Source organism: Austrofundulus limnaeus, unplaced genomic scaffold (assembly GCF_001266775.1).
Source record: "Austrofundulus limnaeus strain Quisiro unplaced genomic scaffold, Austrofundulus_limnaeus-1.0 Scaffold4, whole genome shotgun sequence".
Lineage (NCBI taxonomy): Eukaryota > Metazoa > Chordata > Actinopteri > Cyprinodontiformes > Rivulidae > Austrofundulus > Austrofundulus limnaeus.
The window spans coordinates 2117784-2138114 of record NW_013952406.1 but is presented as its reverse complement, the minus strand read 5'-3'; the positions used below and the strand labels follow the sequence as shown (position 1 = coordinate 2138114).

Here is a 20331-nt window from a genome sequence, read left to right as displayed (position 1 = left end):
TGTGTGTGTGTGGTGTCTCATTTTACAGAATCTCTGCTCTCAGGTAGTAATTTTGTGTTCCTTCCTGTAGAGATCCAACATCTGATTCTGATGCCTGCTGATGACAGACTTGTGTATGTTTGGGCACTTTTATTTACAMAAAAAAAAAACATTAGAAAATGACWTTCGTCTACAGCGGTGCACGCAATTTGTCAGCGGGTTTAACCACATGTGAAGGAGACTGACTCTGTTTCTAATGAATTCCCTCCTACAGACCTAATGTTGTTAACAACAGGTAGTGATGAGGCTAMTGCAATCAAATCCTCACAGTGATTACAATTCTCCCAACCGGGCACAGATAAACTGCATCGATGAGAAGCAGCTTTGTTGGAAGGCATTTCAAACCCACTGAAAACTATTCTCCGTTTTTATTTTGCTTCTGTAAGTTTTAAAAAGCTGTAGTTTGACTGTTTTATAATGTTCAGGTGTAACCACACTGATGATTAACATTATTATGGGTCTAAATCTCCATAGCTTCATTTCTAAATTGTAGTTCAGTGTTTTTCAAAGTGAGGACCACCAGGGGGCGCTAGTGGGACCTCAGAAAGCTGGAGGGAAGAGTCAAAAGAGGCAAAAATAAGTTTTTTGATCATTATTTAAAATATAATTAATAATAATATGTTGAAATGTTATTTAAGAGAGCTTAAAAGCGGTTTAATTTATTTTGTTTTGTTCTATCAAGTTTGTTAAATTTTCTTTTTCAGTGTTTAAAACATGTTATATTAAAATTAAAATATAGCACATATAATAACATTATTATGCCAAACAAAAGTAGTAATTGTTTAATAGTGAATAAAAGTGAGAATTTTTTTAAAGTTAACGTTTCTTTATTTTGTAACATTGTTTGTGGGTTTGCAAAGGTGGGTCACCATCCAGAAGCTAATGCTGTTTGGGGGTCCATAGCATGAAAACGTTTGTGAACCCCTGGACAAGAAGATTAATTCATAAATGTGGGAGTGGCTTAGTGGTGATAAATATACATGATGTAGGCAGATGGGCGGTAAAATAATATTAGTTTTTGAAGCCGTTCAAACGAAAATAGGTCTTTAAAAAAATGGCCACCCAAAACACACAAACACTCAGAACTCAGTGATTTTGTCCAGCTTTGGAACATTATATAAAGCAGCCTTTTTAACTTGAGAATCTTTCTAAAAGTTCAGGACTCAACCAACTAGATTCAAATAACATTTGAAGGTAAGCGTGTCCCGAGACATTAGCTGCTAGAAGCACCTCTCTGACAGTCCCTGAACCTGCAGGGACGGATTCAGAGCGAGTAACGACATGTGAGGTGAAGTGCTGCTGCAGAAAAACATGATTGTTTTAATGTCACGCCAGCAGGAATCTGTAACTGTCGCCTCCTTTCCTCTGCCAGCCGAGGAGTCTGAATTTGTTTGGGTCATTCTTGTCTCGTGTGATGAAAAGGACACATGGATTTCTGTGGTTATGAGAGAATGTCTGCTCTACCTACTGTATTTTTCCTCTTGTCCCTAAAGCCAGAAGTTATTCCTGGACACCAAGGCCTGCTTACTCGCTCTGCTCTTTTTATGAGAAACATGCAAAATAAATCAACTGCCTACTTGCAAAACACATTTAGTCATTAAAATTCACGACAGAATTTAAGGTTAGGAACATCTYGTTTTAAGAAATGATATAAGATTAAATATTTTGCTCAGATACAGACAAATGTGTGCACACACACTAGTAACACGGAGATGGGAAACTGGTGGCCCACAGGCTGTATGAAGCCCGCAGGTGACTTTCATTTGGCCCGCCAATGAGGTCCCTCCCCCACTCACCCAAATTGTTCTATTTTATTTTTAAACACTTTTATGAGTGGGTTAACTTTTTAAAAATGTAAAAAAACAAAAAAAGTCTTTTTTTTTTTTTTTTTTTTTTTTTTTACAAAATTTCAACGTATGTGTTTAGTTTGCTTAGAGACTCTGTCTGCCATAAAGGATTTTAATAATGGGTGTATTCACACCAGGAAAGTCCACTTATTTAATCCAGACMAAATAATGGACTTAATTTTTTTTTCTTTGGTGTGGTTTATCACATTGTGCTTTTTGCAAGTGTACTATAATTTGTAAACAAATCAATGCAGGTGACAAWCAAGGTTTCAATTCAAGGATTCAAAGTGTTTATTTTCATATACACAGATGAAACATGTTTCCCTGAGCAATAAATGTCTTACTTTGCCATCCACAATGAATGCCAAGAGACAATCGGGCAAAAAACAAAAAACGAGCACTTAAAGGATACTAAAGAAAGTAACAAGGGGTGAAGGATAAAAAGACCACACCTGAGACAAACAAAAAAGAGACCAAACTAGAGATAATAACATCAAAAAAGGGAACAAAAGTGTTTACAGTGTGTGCAAAAGTGCAGATGTGCAACAGGTAGTCTGAAATGTGYACATGTGCAGTATTATTAGTCAGAAAATTGTCACATTCAGCTGCTTAGAAGTCTGATGGCACTCRGGGAAAATTAATTCTTAAATCTGGAGCTTCTGCATCTGATACGTCAACGGCTCATTGTTTGTAGCGCAGTGTAGCGTTAGCAACACTGAAGGGCTAATGTTGCTTAGCTATGGTGGCCTGTGAAGTCCAAAAGGGCACATATTTCATGTAGTTGGTTCAGTTCGAGGCCGGTCTGTATTCACACCAGAAGTGAACGGCACCAGAGGACGTTTGGAAGCGGACTGAGACCACCTCAAAAATGGGCCTCGGCCCGGTTGTTTGATCCGCACCAGGGTTRGCATGACCCGCATAAAAGGTCCGGACCAACAGKGGAAASAAACTCTGATCCGTTTAAAGGACCAAATGTGTCAGRTGKGAATACACCCATAAGTCCCCACTGCAACACGCTGCRCAAAGCTAAATATGTGAAGCTTACTGAACTCACAACAGCAACATTTAACCAGAGCCACACAGGAGTCTCCACTCAAACTGTCTCRTGCTGTTAAGTGTTCATTTTTTGTTTGCTTCAAATATTTTGTATTCACATTTCTGCTACACATCCTTTTTAACATGAAATGTCTCAAGTTGCTGCCCTGTATGTCCCTAAAATAGCATTAAATTTTTTTTCTTTACATTTTGTGTACGTGTGCAGCGCTATGTGGTCCTCTGGTAGCGTTGACTACCGGTAAATATTTTGACCTCTTCCATCATCTCRTGTGCCCATCCCTGATGTAACATATCTGTGTTGACGGATGTACTGTATTTGTGTGGAAAAATGTTCTGGCAAAAACTGGGCTTCATACAATACATTTTTTCTCAGTTTTAATCACCAAACATGTAAGAACAGAAACGCCTCACCTCTGCCTGACTTCTACTCATCTATCCTGAAAGCAGGAGTCCCCTCTTCACGCTCTCTGCTGTCACACAAGCTTTGTGTGAAAATGACACGCCTCTGTCCCTGCCAGTACGGCTCTACACTCAATTATTGACTCGCGTTAGACGATAATTGCATTGGTGTTTTGAGAGACGTGCAAAAACAACATTCCTACTTGGCCTAATTTTTTTTCTTTTCTTCTTTTAAATTCATGCAGGATTAACGTCTCTTTTATCTGGAGGCAGAAATTYAAAGACACTCCCAGCAAAATTTTTGTCCACTCAGCTCTGACTGACTTAATCCTCCTCTTCGGAGCACACAACACTGTCTGCAGCTCACACTAACACAGCTGGAAAAATGAAAAAATTACGAGGTAAAGATTGTCCCGAGGGCTRTTAAAYGATTATGTTTGACCTGATTTGCAATGAAAGTGAATAAAAGCGGTAAAAGAACTAGTCCTCACTGTTAGATCTGGGTGATTCTCTCAGCCGTGCACGTTCAAGCGAGAGGTGACGAATGTCCTTCATGCTATTTCTGAATATTGTYATTGGAATGCCTCAGCCACACACAGCTGGTATGGCTGTAAACTGTGGGGGGKTCGTCTCAAACCACAACCAACAGATGCCTCAGAAGCTGAGGATRGCCGATCATTGGCTCATTAATTTGATTTATTTCTGCCTGGGAGCTGAAAAAATCCTCCAAATCTCGCTCTTGCTTCAGTCACACCTTGTTAGTGTCACCAGACTGGGTTGTTTAACCGTTAGAGACGGTTTAAGGTGTGATGAACGTGGAAAATAAGCTCTTTACACATCTTTGGCATCCAGGAAGTAAAGATCTATCTTTTCATCTGCTTATTGTGTGTGTGTGTTACTGTGGTTAAGCTTTGGTTTGCCCATGTCTAAGTATATCTGGTGTTTTATGGAACATTTCAGCGTCTGTGGTTTTTTTTTTTCTTTTGGGCATTTCCCATCTAAGCTGTGGTTTAAAATAAAAATGGGCGCTTACGGGTTTGTTTTCCTGCGTTGGCTAACTTTAGCCAAGTCGTGGCAGACCTGGAGTTTCTGTGTGGGTGAAAAGTATGAAGGGCCACACTCGAGGGAGTGGCTTTACTCCGCCCAGTGGTTGTGTGTTGTTTTGAAAAATGCTAAAACCAGTTGTTTGGCATCAACTTCTCYTGCTGGACTTGGCTGGGTGAAGGGCATTAACACTGGAAGAGAAATATGTCATAGTAAATTAAAGGGGGGCGGGGGTGATGTATTTTCCAGTCACACATTTAAGTTCTTTGCCAGCAGGGGTGGGCAGCACTAATCTAAAAATTAGTTGCTCTAACCCTAAAGCACTAACTCAAATATTTAGATCCCCTAATTGTAAACCACTAATGCACTAAAAGTCTTCAGAGTCGACATGAGACAATATTTACTTTGTGCAGAATATTGTCAATAATCAGTGTCTATATGTCACCTAGTGGATTAGAGACACATGTGAAGAAAATGTGACAGCTTTCACCATCAGCTGTTAACAATAATGTTGATCAATAACATTTAAAGACTTCAGTTAGTGCTTCTAAATCTAGCCCATAAATTTAGCAAGTGCTAATCCACTAATTAATTTAAAAAGTAGCTAAAACCCTAAAGCACTAATCAGGAAATTTGTTCCTTGGTTAGTGCTTTATTGGAAGTGTGCCCACCATTGTATGCCACAATCAGTTCTCTGATACTTTCAKTTCTTATGAAAATGCTGAATATATCAAAAATAAATTTGACTTTGCATCATAGCCTATCTAAACTTGAAACTGGCCTCTGTCTCTTTAAGAACCTCCTACCGTTTCTGACACTCCCACTTCAGCAYGTCTTCACAGCAATGCTTCATGACGTTTACAACCTTTTGTAGGAGGGTTGTTGGAATCTGTGGGGCAGGAGCTCGGCTGCAGACTGAGCTTCGGGGAGGAGCTTTGGGTAAAAAGGCGGAGCTTTGTATKAGCAAGMGATTAGGTGGCTYTGAATGTCTATCACAGGAGATTCAAGGATTTCTCCAACATGCATGAATGAGTCAAAGCAACACTCTGGGTATGTTTTTTGATGAGGAAATTACAGTATAACATGATATACAGTAAAGCTAAAAAAAAAAAGCTGTTTTTTGCATAATAGCCCCTCTTTAAAATAATCAGATGTTTGATCAAGAGAATACCTGCAGTTTAAGTTTGCTTGTCAAAAAGGCAGCCAGGATGTTTTATCTGGAGTCACTGTTCACCAGCTCCTCTTTGGTCTAAATTCTTCTTTCATCTCCCTAACAATAACAACATGTCTACCTGTGCAGAAGTAAACCGTTTCCCTCAGCTTCAGTGCTGTGTGACGCTCTGCAAATTCAGATATTATTCTGTTGAGCTAGGACACAATGAAGCACAGACGCAGAAGCAAACACTCTGCTCATTCTGTTCCACAAACAACGGCTGCACACCCCGTGCACGACCGAAGCAGCAGCACAAACAGAGATTAGGGAAAACACATCAATTTATCTGCCACTGCGCTTTATTTACTCCTAAGCTCGGCCTGGGGGTGATAAGATCTGCAAACACTTGCCTTCTACTCTTGAACCAGCAGCCACACAGCAGCAGAGGCTTCTTTTCCAATGAGCACCGCACTGATTCCTGTATAATTACACTCATTAGGGGACATCAGCCTGGACTTTACATAATCAGCACTGATGTTCTGGACACAAAGACAGTTTCAAAGACCTCAGGCCCGTTGTGTAGCTGCGGTGATGACAGTACAGTCGTGATGACRGTAATAACACTTTGATGATGCCAATTATACAAAATCCTTTGTGCAGCTCCCCCCCTCCCCATCTGTCTGTGTCACTTCCATCCCTAACCTGATCCCCCAAAGCTTTAGCCCACCTGCACTCAGAACTTTTTCAAATTTATTGCATTTCTTGACTTGTTTTCTTAATTGTTTTCTTTTTTTGGTAAATTATTGTGGTTCGATTGGTGGATTTTTTTGACGAGCCTGATTTTTTTTCTGTTTTGTTTGAACATATTTGCCAAGCTGCTTGCTGTTTGTTTACAAAATTCAAGGGCGATCTGTGATTGTGATGTGTGTGTTTGTGTGTGTGTGTGTGTGTGTGTCCCCTGGTGGTTAGTGCTAGATGCTGTTGCATGAACTTGTACAAAAATGGCTAAATTTGTTGGTCCTCTCACAGTTCATTGAAGGTGCACTTTATTTCTCATGAAAAGGGATTCAGCCGAAGGCAGCGAGCTTCTGCCTGTCTTTAGGATAAAGTAAACAAAAAATGTAAAAAGAAATGATTTGTTTGTTTTCTCAATAATGTGTTAAATTATATGAACAGATTTGTTGGTATCTTTAAAGATTCTAATAGCTTTGTGGTCATGTTTCAAAATAAGTGAAAGTAAGTCAGACACTATGACATCATTTTTCTTCTGTACATCTCATTCCGCAGTTTTTGTTCTATTTATGGATGCACCGATATGAAATATTTCAGTCTATTGATATCTGATATTATTATTTGTGTTATGGCCGATAATTGCAGATTTTACACAACTACACAAATTATTTCTATAAACGCACACTGTCTATTTTCGATACTGTAAAGAACTACCAGACCRCTGACATGGCTCTGCTTCAGTTATTCCTGTCTGCACAGATTCACCATCATGATCAAACAAATACCACCCGACCAACCAGCTCCCCTCCAAAAGTAGAAACACAAAGTTAAAAGCTGGGAAATCAATATCGGACATTATCGGCCCAATTTTACTCATCGGGCCGATAGATATTCTAAAAAATGACCAATATCAGTCGATACCAATATTAATGGTGATATATCCTGTTATCCTAGTTCTATTTCAACAGTTTCTGTGTCAAATTGTTCATCAGGATGTTCTGGCTATGACTTTTGGTACATCAGCAATTTATACGCTTTTTGAAATATTTAGCTTTTTCTGCCATGATTTTCTCATTGAAGCTAAATAGTTGTCTTCAACATCCTTAAACCCTTTAAAATGTCATAAATTTTCCCTGAACTTTTAAGTTTTGTTCCTGTTCTGGTTTTGTATCTCCTTTGWACTGATTTCAGCACCTTTTGGCTATTTTTCAGATTTTAGTTTTTTTAGATATCATTCTGGCCTTTTCTGCTTATCTTCTGCTGATTTCAGCTTCAGCTGCCTTTTGCTAGTTTCAGCTGTTTTTGTGTTTTTTAGCTACTTTTAGCTAATTTGAGCTTTGTGATATCTTCAACTTTTAATGCTTAATTCAGCAAACATGTTCTTTCTGGTTGTGTTTGTTGATTTCAACTATTTCACCTGCTTTTAAAAGCCATTTTTAGTCTACTTTCAGCTTTTTGGGCTGTTCAGCAAACATTGTTCAGCATTAAATATTCACTCTGCATTTTTGCTGGAAATTTATTTATTCGTTTTAAAGTATACTGATGTAGCATCTTCATTTACAACACTGCTGAACTAATTCAGCAGAAAAAACAGAACACAAAACGTGAAAATGCTGTTTTAAACAACAAATGTGTAAAATAAAAGCATTAAAATAAATTGTTTGATTATCAAGAACTACTATAAAAATGAAAAGTTCAGTCTTAAATTGCATTAAATAAACATTCGAACATGAAACTATTATTAACATCTACTGACTGAGTGGCTGAACATGAGCCTCTGCACTTACACATTACTCAGGCGGAAGAAAAAGTAGTTCCTTCCAACTGCATCAAATTTAGACAAGAATTCGATAGTTTAGTTATTTTCCACTGTGTTCCTGTTAATGACTCTCATTACCTGAAACAACTGAAGTACCAATATTGTGATTTTATTATTGATTCTAGAGCATGAAGTTCTGATATCTGTGGTATCAATATTTCAGTACTGATCTGCACATCACTATTCTGAATTTTAGGCTGAATGGTTGATAGAAATCTTGAAAAGATCTTTAAGACACAAGAGGAAATGCAACCCCAGGTTGATCAGATGGAYGGTAGWAAAAGAAWCATCWATAGRTGTTTCCTCATCAGAGAAATGTAGGATGCCTGCAGTGTTTGCTTTAGTCCAGCTGAAGGTCTAACCGTGAAAAACCAACACCTCCCCGCCCACCATAACCACAGTGAATGGGTGGGGGGCTTCTCAAAGGTGGGCCGGTGGTTAGAGCTGCTTTAAGCCATGGAAGTGTTGCAGAATTCCTGTGTGAGCTACAGACAAAATATCATAAATAGTTTTTTTTAATTGCATCGCTGCTATACTGGGCGCGCCCCGGTCTTTCAGCAACATCACGGCGCTGATTGATGGTTCCCATATGCTGAGGGAGGAGGTGTGGGGGTGTATCAGAACGTGAAAACAGCCGACGTAGCAAGACTAAAAGAGTATTTTCTCTTCCCCTCCACCCCCCCTCCTACCCCCCTCGCCCCTTGACAATCTTCTGTCCTGTCTNCTCCTACCCCCCTCGCCCCTTGACAATCTTCTGTCCTGTCTCAGCCTACAGAGCTCTGTGTGGACACAGCGGGGGTCCTTGTCTCACACAGCTCCTGCATCGAGCTGGAAAAGTCTTTAAAGTCTCTGTGAGCCGCGCSGAGCAGACGCCCTCACACAAACTCACAGATGAAAGCTGCAGGAGCCCTYCGGTCCCGGTGAGCCTCCATCCAGCAGGTGGACTCACAACTTCGGCACAGAAAAGTGACCTGACCCTTTCTACTCTGCTGCCGCCGAAGAAAGGGACAGCCAAGAAACGGGTTCAAAGAAGAACTCCGAGCATTCAGTTCTGCCTCGTGTTCAAAACATTCAACAACAACTAAAGCATGCATCTATTAGAACACCCAGGAGCGTGTGGCTTCAACTAAAGCTAAATCTGAGCTGAAATCTAAATATTTGCACTAACTGAAAGCTTAAATTTAGTTTTTCCCACAGTTTAAAAAAAAACTGGACCGATCCTGTTTCTGTTTATTATTGTTGCGCTAAAGTTACTTCCTGAACTCTTGTTTAGCAAAAGCTAAAACTGTCTTTTTACTACAAAAATAATCCATAACATCTGTTAAAGGTGTATAGTAGTAGTAGTAGTAATAATAATAAAAGTCAAGACTTTACATCATAAACACAGGTTGATTTGTGCAAAGCTTAATTTTTGTTGCAAACTGCATTCCTTCAAGGGAAGTCGTATCTTTAAATATGTTGCCATAAAATGTTTTGTGGGAATAAAACCCGTCGTGAAGGACGGAGCAAAGCTGTGGTGTATTTTCTACTTTGCAGGTTTTTGTTTTGGGGTTTTGTTCCTGCTGATTTGCTGCAGCTAGCTGCGTGGCTGGAGAGTGAGGAGGCTGCTTTAGTTACAGACTACAGAGGATTATTATTTTTTCTTTTACATTCAGTGCAATAGAACAGCATTACTAGAAGCTTTTGTGAAAACATCTGATGTAGACTCRTGAGTGCTCCCAGATTGGCCATGTGAATTGCAGCTTTCATGCAGGCTGCTTGCTCTAATGTGTTTTTGAGCACTGTGTACCTTCTGTGTGCGTGTTTGCGCATTTGTGTGTTTTTAGTTTTTTTTTTTAATGCATGTGGGTATAAAACCATTCGCAACACAGACTCTGCATTCTTCAGTTTGTGTATGCCCTATCTGTTAGGGGTTAAAGGTAAATAAATTGACAGAGGCAGAAAGCCAGTGGGTGCATTCCAGGAACGTTTTCCCAAAGACGACGTCTCAATCTTTTGCAGAGCTGCTATAGACCCACATTTTCACTCATTTATGGAGAACTAGCTCATGAAACAAACGGCTCCTCTTTCTGTCAATACTTAAAGAGCTGAGCAGATTTTTAATTGCTTTTATTCCCTGCCTTTTTTAAATTTTATTCATTTTAAACCATGTTTACTTACTAATATCCTAATTAATTTAGAAGCTCTACATTACTTATCCTGTGTGATCCAGACGCTGCTTGGCTGATGTCATCCACAGAGGATGCCCGGTTCCTGCTGCAGATGTTTGTTTTGTTTTTTGTTTTTTTTTGGCTGGCAGGAGTGTGCAGACAGTAAACAGACATGGAATCATCACTTCTGAAGCAGCTCTGCACAGGAGGCCTGTGTTCCTCAGAGAGCCTCGCAGCGGCACTCTGTCTCCCCCAAGTGGAGCCTGATTGCATCTTTATGTCACCTTCATTCATCAATGTTTGTGCATTAAATTGTTTATCCTGTGCAGCATTTGTCGGYGCACGACGAGCAGGTTCCTCTGTGTGCTTGCGTGAGGCACGAGCGGGGTCAAATTTCAGAAGCGTCTGAACAAAAGCTKCAGGAATGAAGAGTATTTTTGGCTCCGTGTCCTCTGGAGATATCAGGTTTTACAAGGGTGGCTTTGTGTGCTCAAAGAGATGGAGGAAAAAAGATCCCTCTATGTTCAGGATACAAGAACTGAAGTATCACTGGGTTCCACAAAACACATGAATCATATAAAAAAGTGTTTAATTTGGCCTTTTATTTATATTTATGGTCTCTAATATGTCGTCTTTTTCTGTCGCAGGTATGAAACGTCCTTTCAGCCTATCCTTTCCCCCCAATCCTGAGCAGGAGTCGGGCGGTGTCGGAACGGGGCCGGTGCAGCAAATGGATATCGAGTCTTGCTACGACGGCGCAGTACCAGAGGGCCGGTCACCGGGGGGCGCCCTGCATTCTTCCCTCCACAGACCCAAACGGGAGCGGAGGCAGCGCTCTTACACCCTGTGTGAGGTCTGCAACATCCAGCTGAACTCAGCGGCGCAGGCCCAGATCCACTACAACGGCAAATCCCACCAGAAGAGGCTGAAGAAGATCAGCCGCGGCAAAATGCCAAGCAGCGCAGGTAGGCCAGAGGCGACGCCCAGCTGCAACAACAAAAACTAAACCGGCAACRCAGAAGGCTCCACTCAGTCCTGGGTTTTATAGCTCATTAGGGTCAGACAGATTAATAGAAAACTCCAACACGCCGTGTCACTGGTCCTCCTCCGCCTGCGTGGCTTTAACACAAGTTCAACAAATTGGATTGTGTTTGCTGAAATGTGTTCAGACAGCTTTGGGCTGAAGAAATCCACCAACAGGCGAGTGGAGCAAAGCAAAGTCAGCAAGTGAGAAAGTAATTAAAAGCTGGTTGTGGGTCGTGTTTCTGGATTGAAGTTGGCCGTTTATTTATTTATTATTTATTTATTTTCATTCTTCTCRCAGATTAGTTTAAGGGGTCTGCTGCAGGTAATTAGTTCTTCTGTTCTTTTTGCCCCARCTACACTTTCCTGAGCTTTCTTCTCTGTCCTGCTAAAGAAACGGGAAAAAAAAATCATCACAAAATCAAACAGTTCGTTTGAAACTTCCACGTTGAACATGCAGGCTTTGAGTTCCCAAATGTAATAAGAATAAAATGTTTAGAAATTTGAAATACGTTGGAAACTGAAGCACTTGTGTAATTTACAACCAATAACAGGGAGAAGAGTTTGGTAAAGGTCACCGTTGTCCAAGACTTCTTATTTCCCTGTTGGTCGAGTTATTTATGTTGGTGATATCTGAGCTTCAAGAGTTTCCAAAAGAAAGTGTCTGGCTGTAGATCTGCACCTCAGTGGAATGGTGGGCCAAAGGATTTACGGTAAATTCCTGTGCTTGTGTGCTTTATTTATCCATCACCATCTGAAAGTGGTATTTTGTCAAAACAACATAATAATTCTCAAATTTAGTTGAATAATTTAATCTACAGGAATGTCTGTAAGCAAAACATCAAATCCTGAAAACACAGTTTTTGAGGCAGCAGTGGACTGATGCTCATCAGGGTATAGTTATTTGAAGGCTTATGATTAAACTGCAAAGTACCTAAATAAACAAAACACTAAACTAATTGTCTTTTCATGCGGTTGTACTAAACATTGTCTGTGTCCAAATTTAGGGGCTGCATCCTTCAAAGGCTGAATTTGTAGGCCGATTACATCACAGCGATGCACCRAAGCCTGTCCAAATTCCAAGCCTTCTCTAATTGCGGTCCACAAATGCGTCCTCCTTTTCCCCCAATTTGAGGGRCAGGTCCGGTGGATCCTTCTCRGGCATCGGCTCACTCTTTTCCAMGATGCGTTTGAGCCAACCGGGAGATTTTCTTTTTCTTGTAATAGTGGTCAAAGCTACAGTTTTAAATAAAAACCKTATGGTACAAAAATTAWTTAATATAATWATTGYCTCTAAGCTAATTTTGTTAATTTATAACATTAATATTTTGATCTATTTTGATCTTTGTTGCTTCTGCTTAGTTTTGTCAGAATAAAGCCTAAAGACTATAAAATGTTCAAATTCGCATCCACTTTCAGTCTCGTGGTCAACAAAGTACCCGGCCCAGGTAGACCAGGGTCCTTTGAAGGATGCAGCCTCTGAATCTGGACACAGCCTTCGGTCTTCAGACACAGATTTACTGTTTGACTATAATTTAAAAAAAAAAAAACGGTTCCAGAATGTCCAAATTGTATGATTTCTGCTACTTTTAGCTGCTAGCTAGCTTTTAGTTAGTTTTTGCTAATCATTTGGAGCTTTTTGCTATAAATTCTAATGCTGTTTGCTACTTTGATCCAGTGTTTTGCTTCTTTAGGTTTTCATCTTTTTAGCTTTTAGCTAGTGTTCTGCCTTTTTTGCTAGTATTCTGCTTCTTTTAACTAATGTTCTCCTTTTTTAGCTAGTATTCTGCTTCTGTTCTTAGTGTTCTGCTTTTTTAGCTAATGTTATGCCTTTTTAGCTAGTATTCTGCTTTTTTAGCTAATGTTATGCCTTTTTAGCTAGTATTCTGCTTTTTTAGCTAATGTTATGCCTTTTTAGCTAGTATTCTGCTTCTTTTAGCTAATGTTATGCCATTTTTGGCTAGTATTTTGCTTCTTTTAGCTAATGTTATGCCTTTTTAGCTAGTATTCTGCTTCTTTTAACTAATGTTATGCCTTTTTAGCTAGTATTCTGCTTCTTTTAGCTAATGTTATGCCTTTTTAGCTAGTATTCTGCTTCTTTTAGCTAATGTTCTCTTTTTAGCTAGTGTTCTGCTTCTTTTAGCTAATGTTCTCTTTTTAGCTAGTGTTCTACTTCGTTTAGCTAATGTTCTCTTTTTTAGCTAGTATTCTGCTTCTTTTAGCTAATGTTCTCTTTTTAGCTAGTATTTTGCTTCTTTTAGCTAATGTCCTCTTTTTAACCAGTATTCTGCTTCTTTTAGCTAATGTTCGCCTTTTTAGCTAGTGTTCTGCTTCTGTTCTTATTGTTCTGCTTTTTTTTAGCTTGTATTCTGCCTTTAGCTAGTGTCCTTTTTAGCTAGTGTCCTTTTTAGCTAGTGTTCTGCCCTTTTTTAGCTTGTCTTATACTTCTTTCAACTAGTCTTCTGCCTCTTTTAGTCTTTACTACATGGTTTCAGCTTCTTCGGCTAATTTCAGCAGTTATTTATTTAGCATTCACACTGCGTTTATACAGAAAATGCAGTTTCTGTAGTTTTCAGTGTTTGTGTACATCTTTTGACAGAGGAGTGTTTTGATTGATCGGCTTGTGTTTGTGCCTGCTGGACTTGGTTTTGTTCTGTGAGAGTGTGAAGATTCAGCAGATTAGCAGCCCTGCAACAAACTTTATTATTTTCTACAGAATAATAAATCCCAAACTTTGCTGTGCACTCAAGTCCTGTGTCTAAATTTCCTGTTTTGGTACACTGCTGCGGGGGCTGCAGAGTGCATATAAAAAGCTGTGTGTGTGTGTGTGTTTGTGTGCAGGGTGTGTATGAGGGCACGCTGCACTGTTGTGTTGTGCAGATTCTTTCTGACACGCAGTCACAATCATGCAGCCTTATCTCTGCTCACCTTCTGCTGACTCCCCCCGGCAGCCAGCTCTGCTGCGTCCTCATCTCCAGCACGGCTTCTCTGCTGTTTGTGTGTCCGTGGATGTATCCTGCTCGACTGTTTTTTTATCTTTTTTTTATTTTTTGGATATTTTTAGAATTCCTAAATGCTACAGAGTTTGTGGTTTGTGCTGCGGAGACAGAAATACTCGCTTCGCCGYATTCTTTATGTCAGCCCTCCATGCTGTATGTAAAGGAAGGCGTCTGGTGTGTTTGTTTACAAGGTTAAACACTGCATGAATTTAGAATAAATAAGGAAATATGAATTAGTTTGGGTGTGTGTGCTGCGCGCAGTGTGTTTGTGTTTCCCAGCAAATTGTTCCATGTCGGCGCATGTTTGCCTCCCTCTCTGCTTCACTGAGCTGACACTGGGTCCAGGCTCTTCTTCTTCTCTTCTCYCCTCCCTCTGGCATGGATGGCGGACATGTGGAGCAGCAATTCCTTCTGAAAGATGCATGTCTGTGTGATTAAGAGCTTCCCTTCAGCCGTCACGCGAACATGTTTAGAAGCTCACCAACAGATCTGCTTGGAGAAGCCGTCCAGATCTGCAGTGAAAAYGGAACCGAAGGTGCCAAATTTTCTCCTAACGGTTCATTATATTTAAAAAGTGTTATATGTATATATATGAACCTTTGGGACTTTTTGGTTTTCAAKATGCTGTGTTTCCTGTTCAGATCTCAACACGTGATTTTATTTTTGATAAAATCATTTTCCTGAGTAACCMCAGCAATTCCAAACAGAAACTCTATAAAACTGAAGCCATAATATTTATTAAACCTTTGAWAAAGTTGATATTCATATAAAAAAAYCAACCTAAAACCACCCAGGTGATCAGGTGCTGCAGAGTTTGTCGTGTTCACACTGTCTGCCTTCAGTCCAGATGCTGTTTTTACTCTGTAGCTCATTACTTTTCATTGCTGTGGAACATCTTGCACGACATTTTGCTCTCAGCACGATCCCCGTCTYAGTGACGCTCCGTTGCTTCCAAATCTGCAAACACAGGAGTGACGTGTTAAAATGTTATATTGCGCTTTTGCTTTGTTCTCGCACATGTAGACRTTTTGCAGGTTCATAACCAAAGATGGAACAAGCTAGCTGGTGTTGACAAACACCGAAATGATTCTAACTCACAGACAACGAGCAAAAATGAATCCAAAATGCACAATTTAGTGTTGCATGTTGGTGACAATCCTGTTTGTTTGTTGYGGGCCGACCGGGAGTTGTTTTTGCTTGTAATGGTGGAGGAAGTGAGAGGCGGAGTCAGACAGGAGGACRGCTTTAAGTAAAAAATCTGGCAGTGCTAAAATTTAAAGTTTTAAAGCAGTTGTGTTGTTAGGCTTCTGTCATTTGCATCATGTTTTTAATATTAATCTTGTGAGAAATCATCATGAATGATCTCTTGTATGACRGGTTATTTAAGGCCCWGTCACACAATGTCTGYGTCTCAACTCRGGGGCTGCATCCTCATGAGTGAGCATTTGTCGGCTGCATACGTCACCTCTCCGTGCCGAGTGCCGTCCCAATTCAAAGGCTCCTCCTCATGCGGCTCACAAAATCTTAAAAATCCCGAGGATATCAAACTAAACAGAGAAACGACGACAGTGGAGATTGTATTTCTTTAACGAGTCTGCGTAGTTTAGAAATTCATCACGGACCGAAGGATTTGTTTTTAAATGTAAAGTTTAGCAACTTAGCTGATGAAATTCCTGCTGCAATAAGATAAATAAAATGCAACTACAAGTACTGATGCTGGAGTTAAACTCTAATTATTAATGTTTTTTTATTTATTTATGTGTAATGTTTTAATCATGAAGATGTAAGAGTGAAAAGATGTCATGTCCCATCGTATTTTAAGTCGGATATGAAACCATTCACTATGCTAACAGGCGTAGCACGTGGTCACACAACATCCGTCAAGCGAAGTCTACTCTCATTTCACAGCAGTTTCATGCAGCCTACCCAGACTGGGAAGGACGTGGCCCAGCTGGGCTACGTGCTCATGAGGACGCAGCCCGTGAATTGAGACACAGCTGATAATGTTTAAGGCAACTTAAGCCGATTTGTGAAAGGTTTGTCCAACACTAAAGACGTTTAGGCTGAAGATGAAATATAAAAATAAAAACTAYTGGAAGCCTCTTTTGGACCTACACAAACTGTAATTTTAACAATTAGCTTGAATACAAAGCTGATAGGARTAAAATAGTCATAACAAAATGTTCATAAGTTGGCATAGGTTATCTAAAACATTATACTGTAGTGACAGGGCCTTAAGCTCTTCAAATATTGCCACTAATTTCCATCCATCCATCCATTTTCTTCCGTCTATCCGGGGTCGGGTCGCGGGGGCAGCAGCTTCAGAAGGGAGGCCCAGACCTCCCTCTCCCCAGCCACTTCTTCCAGCTCCTCCGGGGGAACTCCAAGGCGTTCCCAGGCCAGCCGAGAGACATAGTCCCTCCAGCGTGTCCTGGGTCTTCCTCGGGGCCTCCTCCCGGTGGGACGTGCCCAGAACACCTCACCAGGGAGGCGTCCAGGAGGCATCCTTACCAGATGCCCGAGCCACCTCAACTGGCTCCTCTCGACGTGGAGGAGCAGCGGCTCTACTCTGAGTCCCTCCCGGATGACCGAGCTTCTCACCCTATCTCTAAGRGAGAGCCCAGCCACCCTGCGGAGGAAACCCATTTCGGCCGCTTGTATCCGGGACCTCGTTCTTTCAGTCATGACCCAAAGCTCATGACCATAGATGAGGGTTGGAACGTAGATCGACCGGTAAATGGAGAGCTTCGCCGCTAAGTTAATTTAGTTAATTTATAGTAAATAAGATTATTGTATTCAAGTATAATACAAAAAATTAAATCCGTAAAATCATCCATAAAGTTGGGGGGTAGTACTATACTCGGATAAATATTTTTACTTATGTATTTTAAGTGAAATATCGGCAAAATGCCTTGAGTCCTTAAATGAGACCGTGTCGTAAAAAGCAGTTGAAACGAGCTTACCTCTGACACTCCTCCGTGCTTCAGAGCGAGATAACAGATCCAGGCAGGCGACATGATGTGAAAAAAATGGGAAAAAGCAGTTCTGCACCTTAGTAATGATAACAAACTGACATTAGTGTGTCACCGGGCCGCTCCTGGAACACAACAAACACATGTTCGTCTGTAATGGCTGCCGTCTACCGGTGTTCTGAAAAAGTTTGTATCCTTGAAAAAAACGTTTCCCCACCAGAGGGGGCGCTTGCGAGTAGGAAGTAATCTGCTTTTCCCCCACAAGTTGGCCCAAATCTCACGTGAAGTCTCTGACTTTTGTGTTGGCGCCTCCTGGTGGACCATGTGTAAAATGCCAGAATTCATATGATGCTGCTACAGCTGATATATATTTGTTGTCAAAATACCTTTTAGTACAAACGTTGTTAAAACAAAATGAACAGTCCAACGATCATTTTACTGATATGTATAAAGACTGCAAAGGCTGAAAAATCTTGAAGTCTGTATGAAATTGGAGGTAGTTTGAGGATTAAATTTTTTATGCTTTTTAAGCTCAAAAAAGCGGSGGTCGTATTAYAATTGAGATTGTATTATACMCRAATAAAWATGGTAATATTTTGCTAATTTTGTTCCTCTTTGCTGCTGTTTAGCATCGTCATGGTTGCTAGTCGACTGGACATCTGCCCGGGTAATAAAGCTAAAGGCTAGGTGGTCCAAATTCACAGCCAGTTTTTGTGGTCGCAGTTTGGACAATTTATCAGTAACTCCTCAAATGTCAACGTAAATTGCACGATTTTTTTTTAATGTTGAGCAACATTTCACAATATGACATTTTCACCCAAACACAGACCTCYAACATGAATATCAATATGAACGCTAAGTTTTTATCTTTAAAGATAAAAACGTGAAACGTGCACCGAACTGCCCTGAACCAGCCGTGCAGCCCGAGCACTCACGCAGCTCCTCTCCCGCTCTGCCGCTAACCGTGTGTGTGTGTGTGTGTGTGTGTGTGTGTGTGTGTGTGTGTGTGTGTGTGTGTGTGTGTGTGTGTGTGTGTGTTGCTGTAAATTACTCTGTTTCATTTCACAAATCATCAGTTGATGATAGAGGGGTGTGGAGAAACCGAGGCGGGAGAGAAAAGAGGCGAGCAGGAGGGCCGTGTTTCCATAAATCCAGCGGTCTGATGACACTGTTGGACCGCGTGGCCATTTTCCATTTCCCTTCGCGTTAATCATCCTTAGCTGTCGACGCTCCTGACGCAGGAAACAAGTATTTGTTGTGAGTTTTCTTTTGTGCTCCTCCACTTCTCGCCACCTTTTTGAGTTTGTTCACATTCGTCTTGTTGCATTTTTATTTAATTTTTTTCAGGTGTCGGTGAMTTGKCCCTACTCTTCAAYGTTAGCGTTGTCGTCATGGCCKCTGTCTGCCTGCGTTGCTCTTGCTCTATTTTAATAAAGCGTGAAGAATTGGATTAAAGGCATGGATTTTCAGCATGAATGCATTTGTATGTGTGCATTTTATTTTTGTGCTGCCTTGCTTTTCCTCATCTTTTCCACAGAGAAGGGACAATTTGTCTTGATGCTGTTTTTATATTTTACAGCTCCTGCTAGATCATCTAAATGAAACTACATGTTTCATTTAGATGATCTGTCCTTAAACATTTAAATCACACGTAAATGACATTTATTTTTTTGTGCTGTCTTTCTCCATGTCTTTGTAAATCTCCTGGTTTTGGAGTCATGCGCTTTTGTTCCCCTTTCCTCACCTCCCGTTACCCCCCTCCTCTCCTCTTTGCCCCGGGGTGCAGCCCTCTTTGTAACAGCGGTCCCAGCTCTGAGAAAAGGTCAACARGCAAAGCGGGCTGACACACGAAGCTCAGTGTAGCGAGAACCGTGAGGCGCCGTGCCTACGAGGCCACACGGAGGGGCAGATCTCCCAGAAAGCCTCYGACGTCCGTCTGACGGGTCAGCCGTATGTGTCTGTGGAGAAGGCCACGTGAATCAAACCATCGGCTCTCATCCGGCCCTATCTGCTTCAACCGCTGCAGAGATATCAGCTAAATGAGTCAAACTCTGTGGATTTACTAAATGTCAGAAAATATCAAGCCGTTGCGAACGTATTTTGTCGATTTAGCCACATATCGTGACCTTTTTCCTCACTCTGTTGCCTTTTATCTGTYGGACTGCAGTCAGAGTTGAGCAGGTTTTCTGATTGGCAGAAAATYGTGTGATCTTGATTTTCTGTCTTCAGTACAGTGAACATCAATGGACAGATGAAGTACAAATAGCTAATGTACAGCATGAAATGATGTAAGGCCACAAGTACAAGTTTGGCATTAGCATCATAATGTGTAACATCACAGGATGATAAATGTCAACTGAGGACAAATGAAATAATCATTCAAAAATGTTGTTTTCTGCTTGATTTGAAGACAAATCTTGTGTGGTTTTCTTTACCATGTGACTAATAACAGACTCTTCTTACACAAAGAAGAAAAAATACACAACCCTGGGCTTTTTGAATTTGCCTAGTTGTCACAGGAAAACACTAATAAGATGATATATTTATATATTTTTGTCGAGCTGCTGCTTTCTTTATAATGCTTCTACCAACTGTAGTGAAAAAAGCAACAAGTCTGTTTTTATTGATTTTTTTTTCACCAAAAAAAAGTTTATTGACTGACATGCAGACAAATTCAAGATGCAATAAGAACGAGACGAGGGAAAAACAAAAAATATATATTTTAGCTCAAAAATATTTCTACAAGTTGTTAAATAAAAGTCTTTTTCACAACTGATGACAGATTTGATGTTTTGCTACTTTCTAGCCTTTAGCATGTAGCTACTTTTGTCTTTTAGCTGGTGTTCTTCCAGCTTTAACAATTAATTTTTGGCTTTTGAAGTCATTCAGTGCTCGACAATCACTGCATTTTCTCAAAAAACGCAGTTTGTGTTGTTTTTATTATTATTATTTTCATTATTTCTATTCTGTTCTAAAACAATCCAAGCCCACCTCTGAAGTGCTAACCTGATGAGCCTCTCCTGTTCCCTCTGAAGATCTTAGTTTTGGACACTTTTACCCTTTGCTGGCTGCTGGCTCGCTGTAATAAAGCCTCATGA

The 20331-nt window shown here is 40.5% G+C and overlaps 1 protein-coding gene across 4 annotated transcripts in view; it reads left to right on the top strand.

The window, feature by feature from the left end:
• znf385c (zinc finger protein 385C) overlaps positions 1–20331 on the top strand; it is a 190109-nt gene that overhangs the window by 54931 nt on the left and 114847 nt on the right. For all 4 annotated transcript variants that reach the window (XM_014023061.1, XM_014023054.1, XM_014023037.1 and 1 more), the window contains one exon: positions 10887–11204. In XM_014023061.1, the coding sequence (XP_013878515.1) occupies positions 10889–11204 (316 nt within the window). In that variant the 5' untranslated portion in view covers positions 10887–10888. The remainder of the gene's footprint in view (positions 1–10886; positions 11205–20331) is intronic.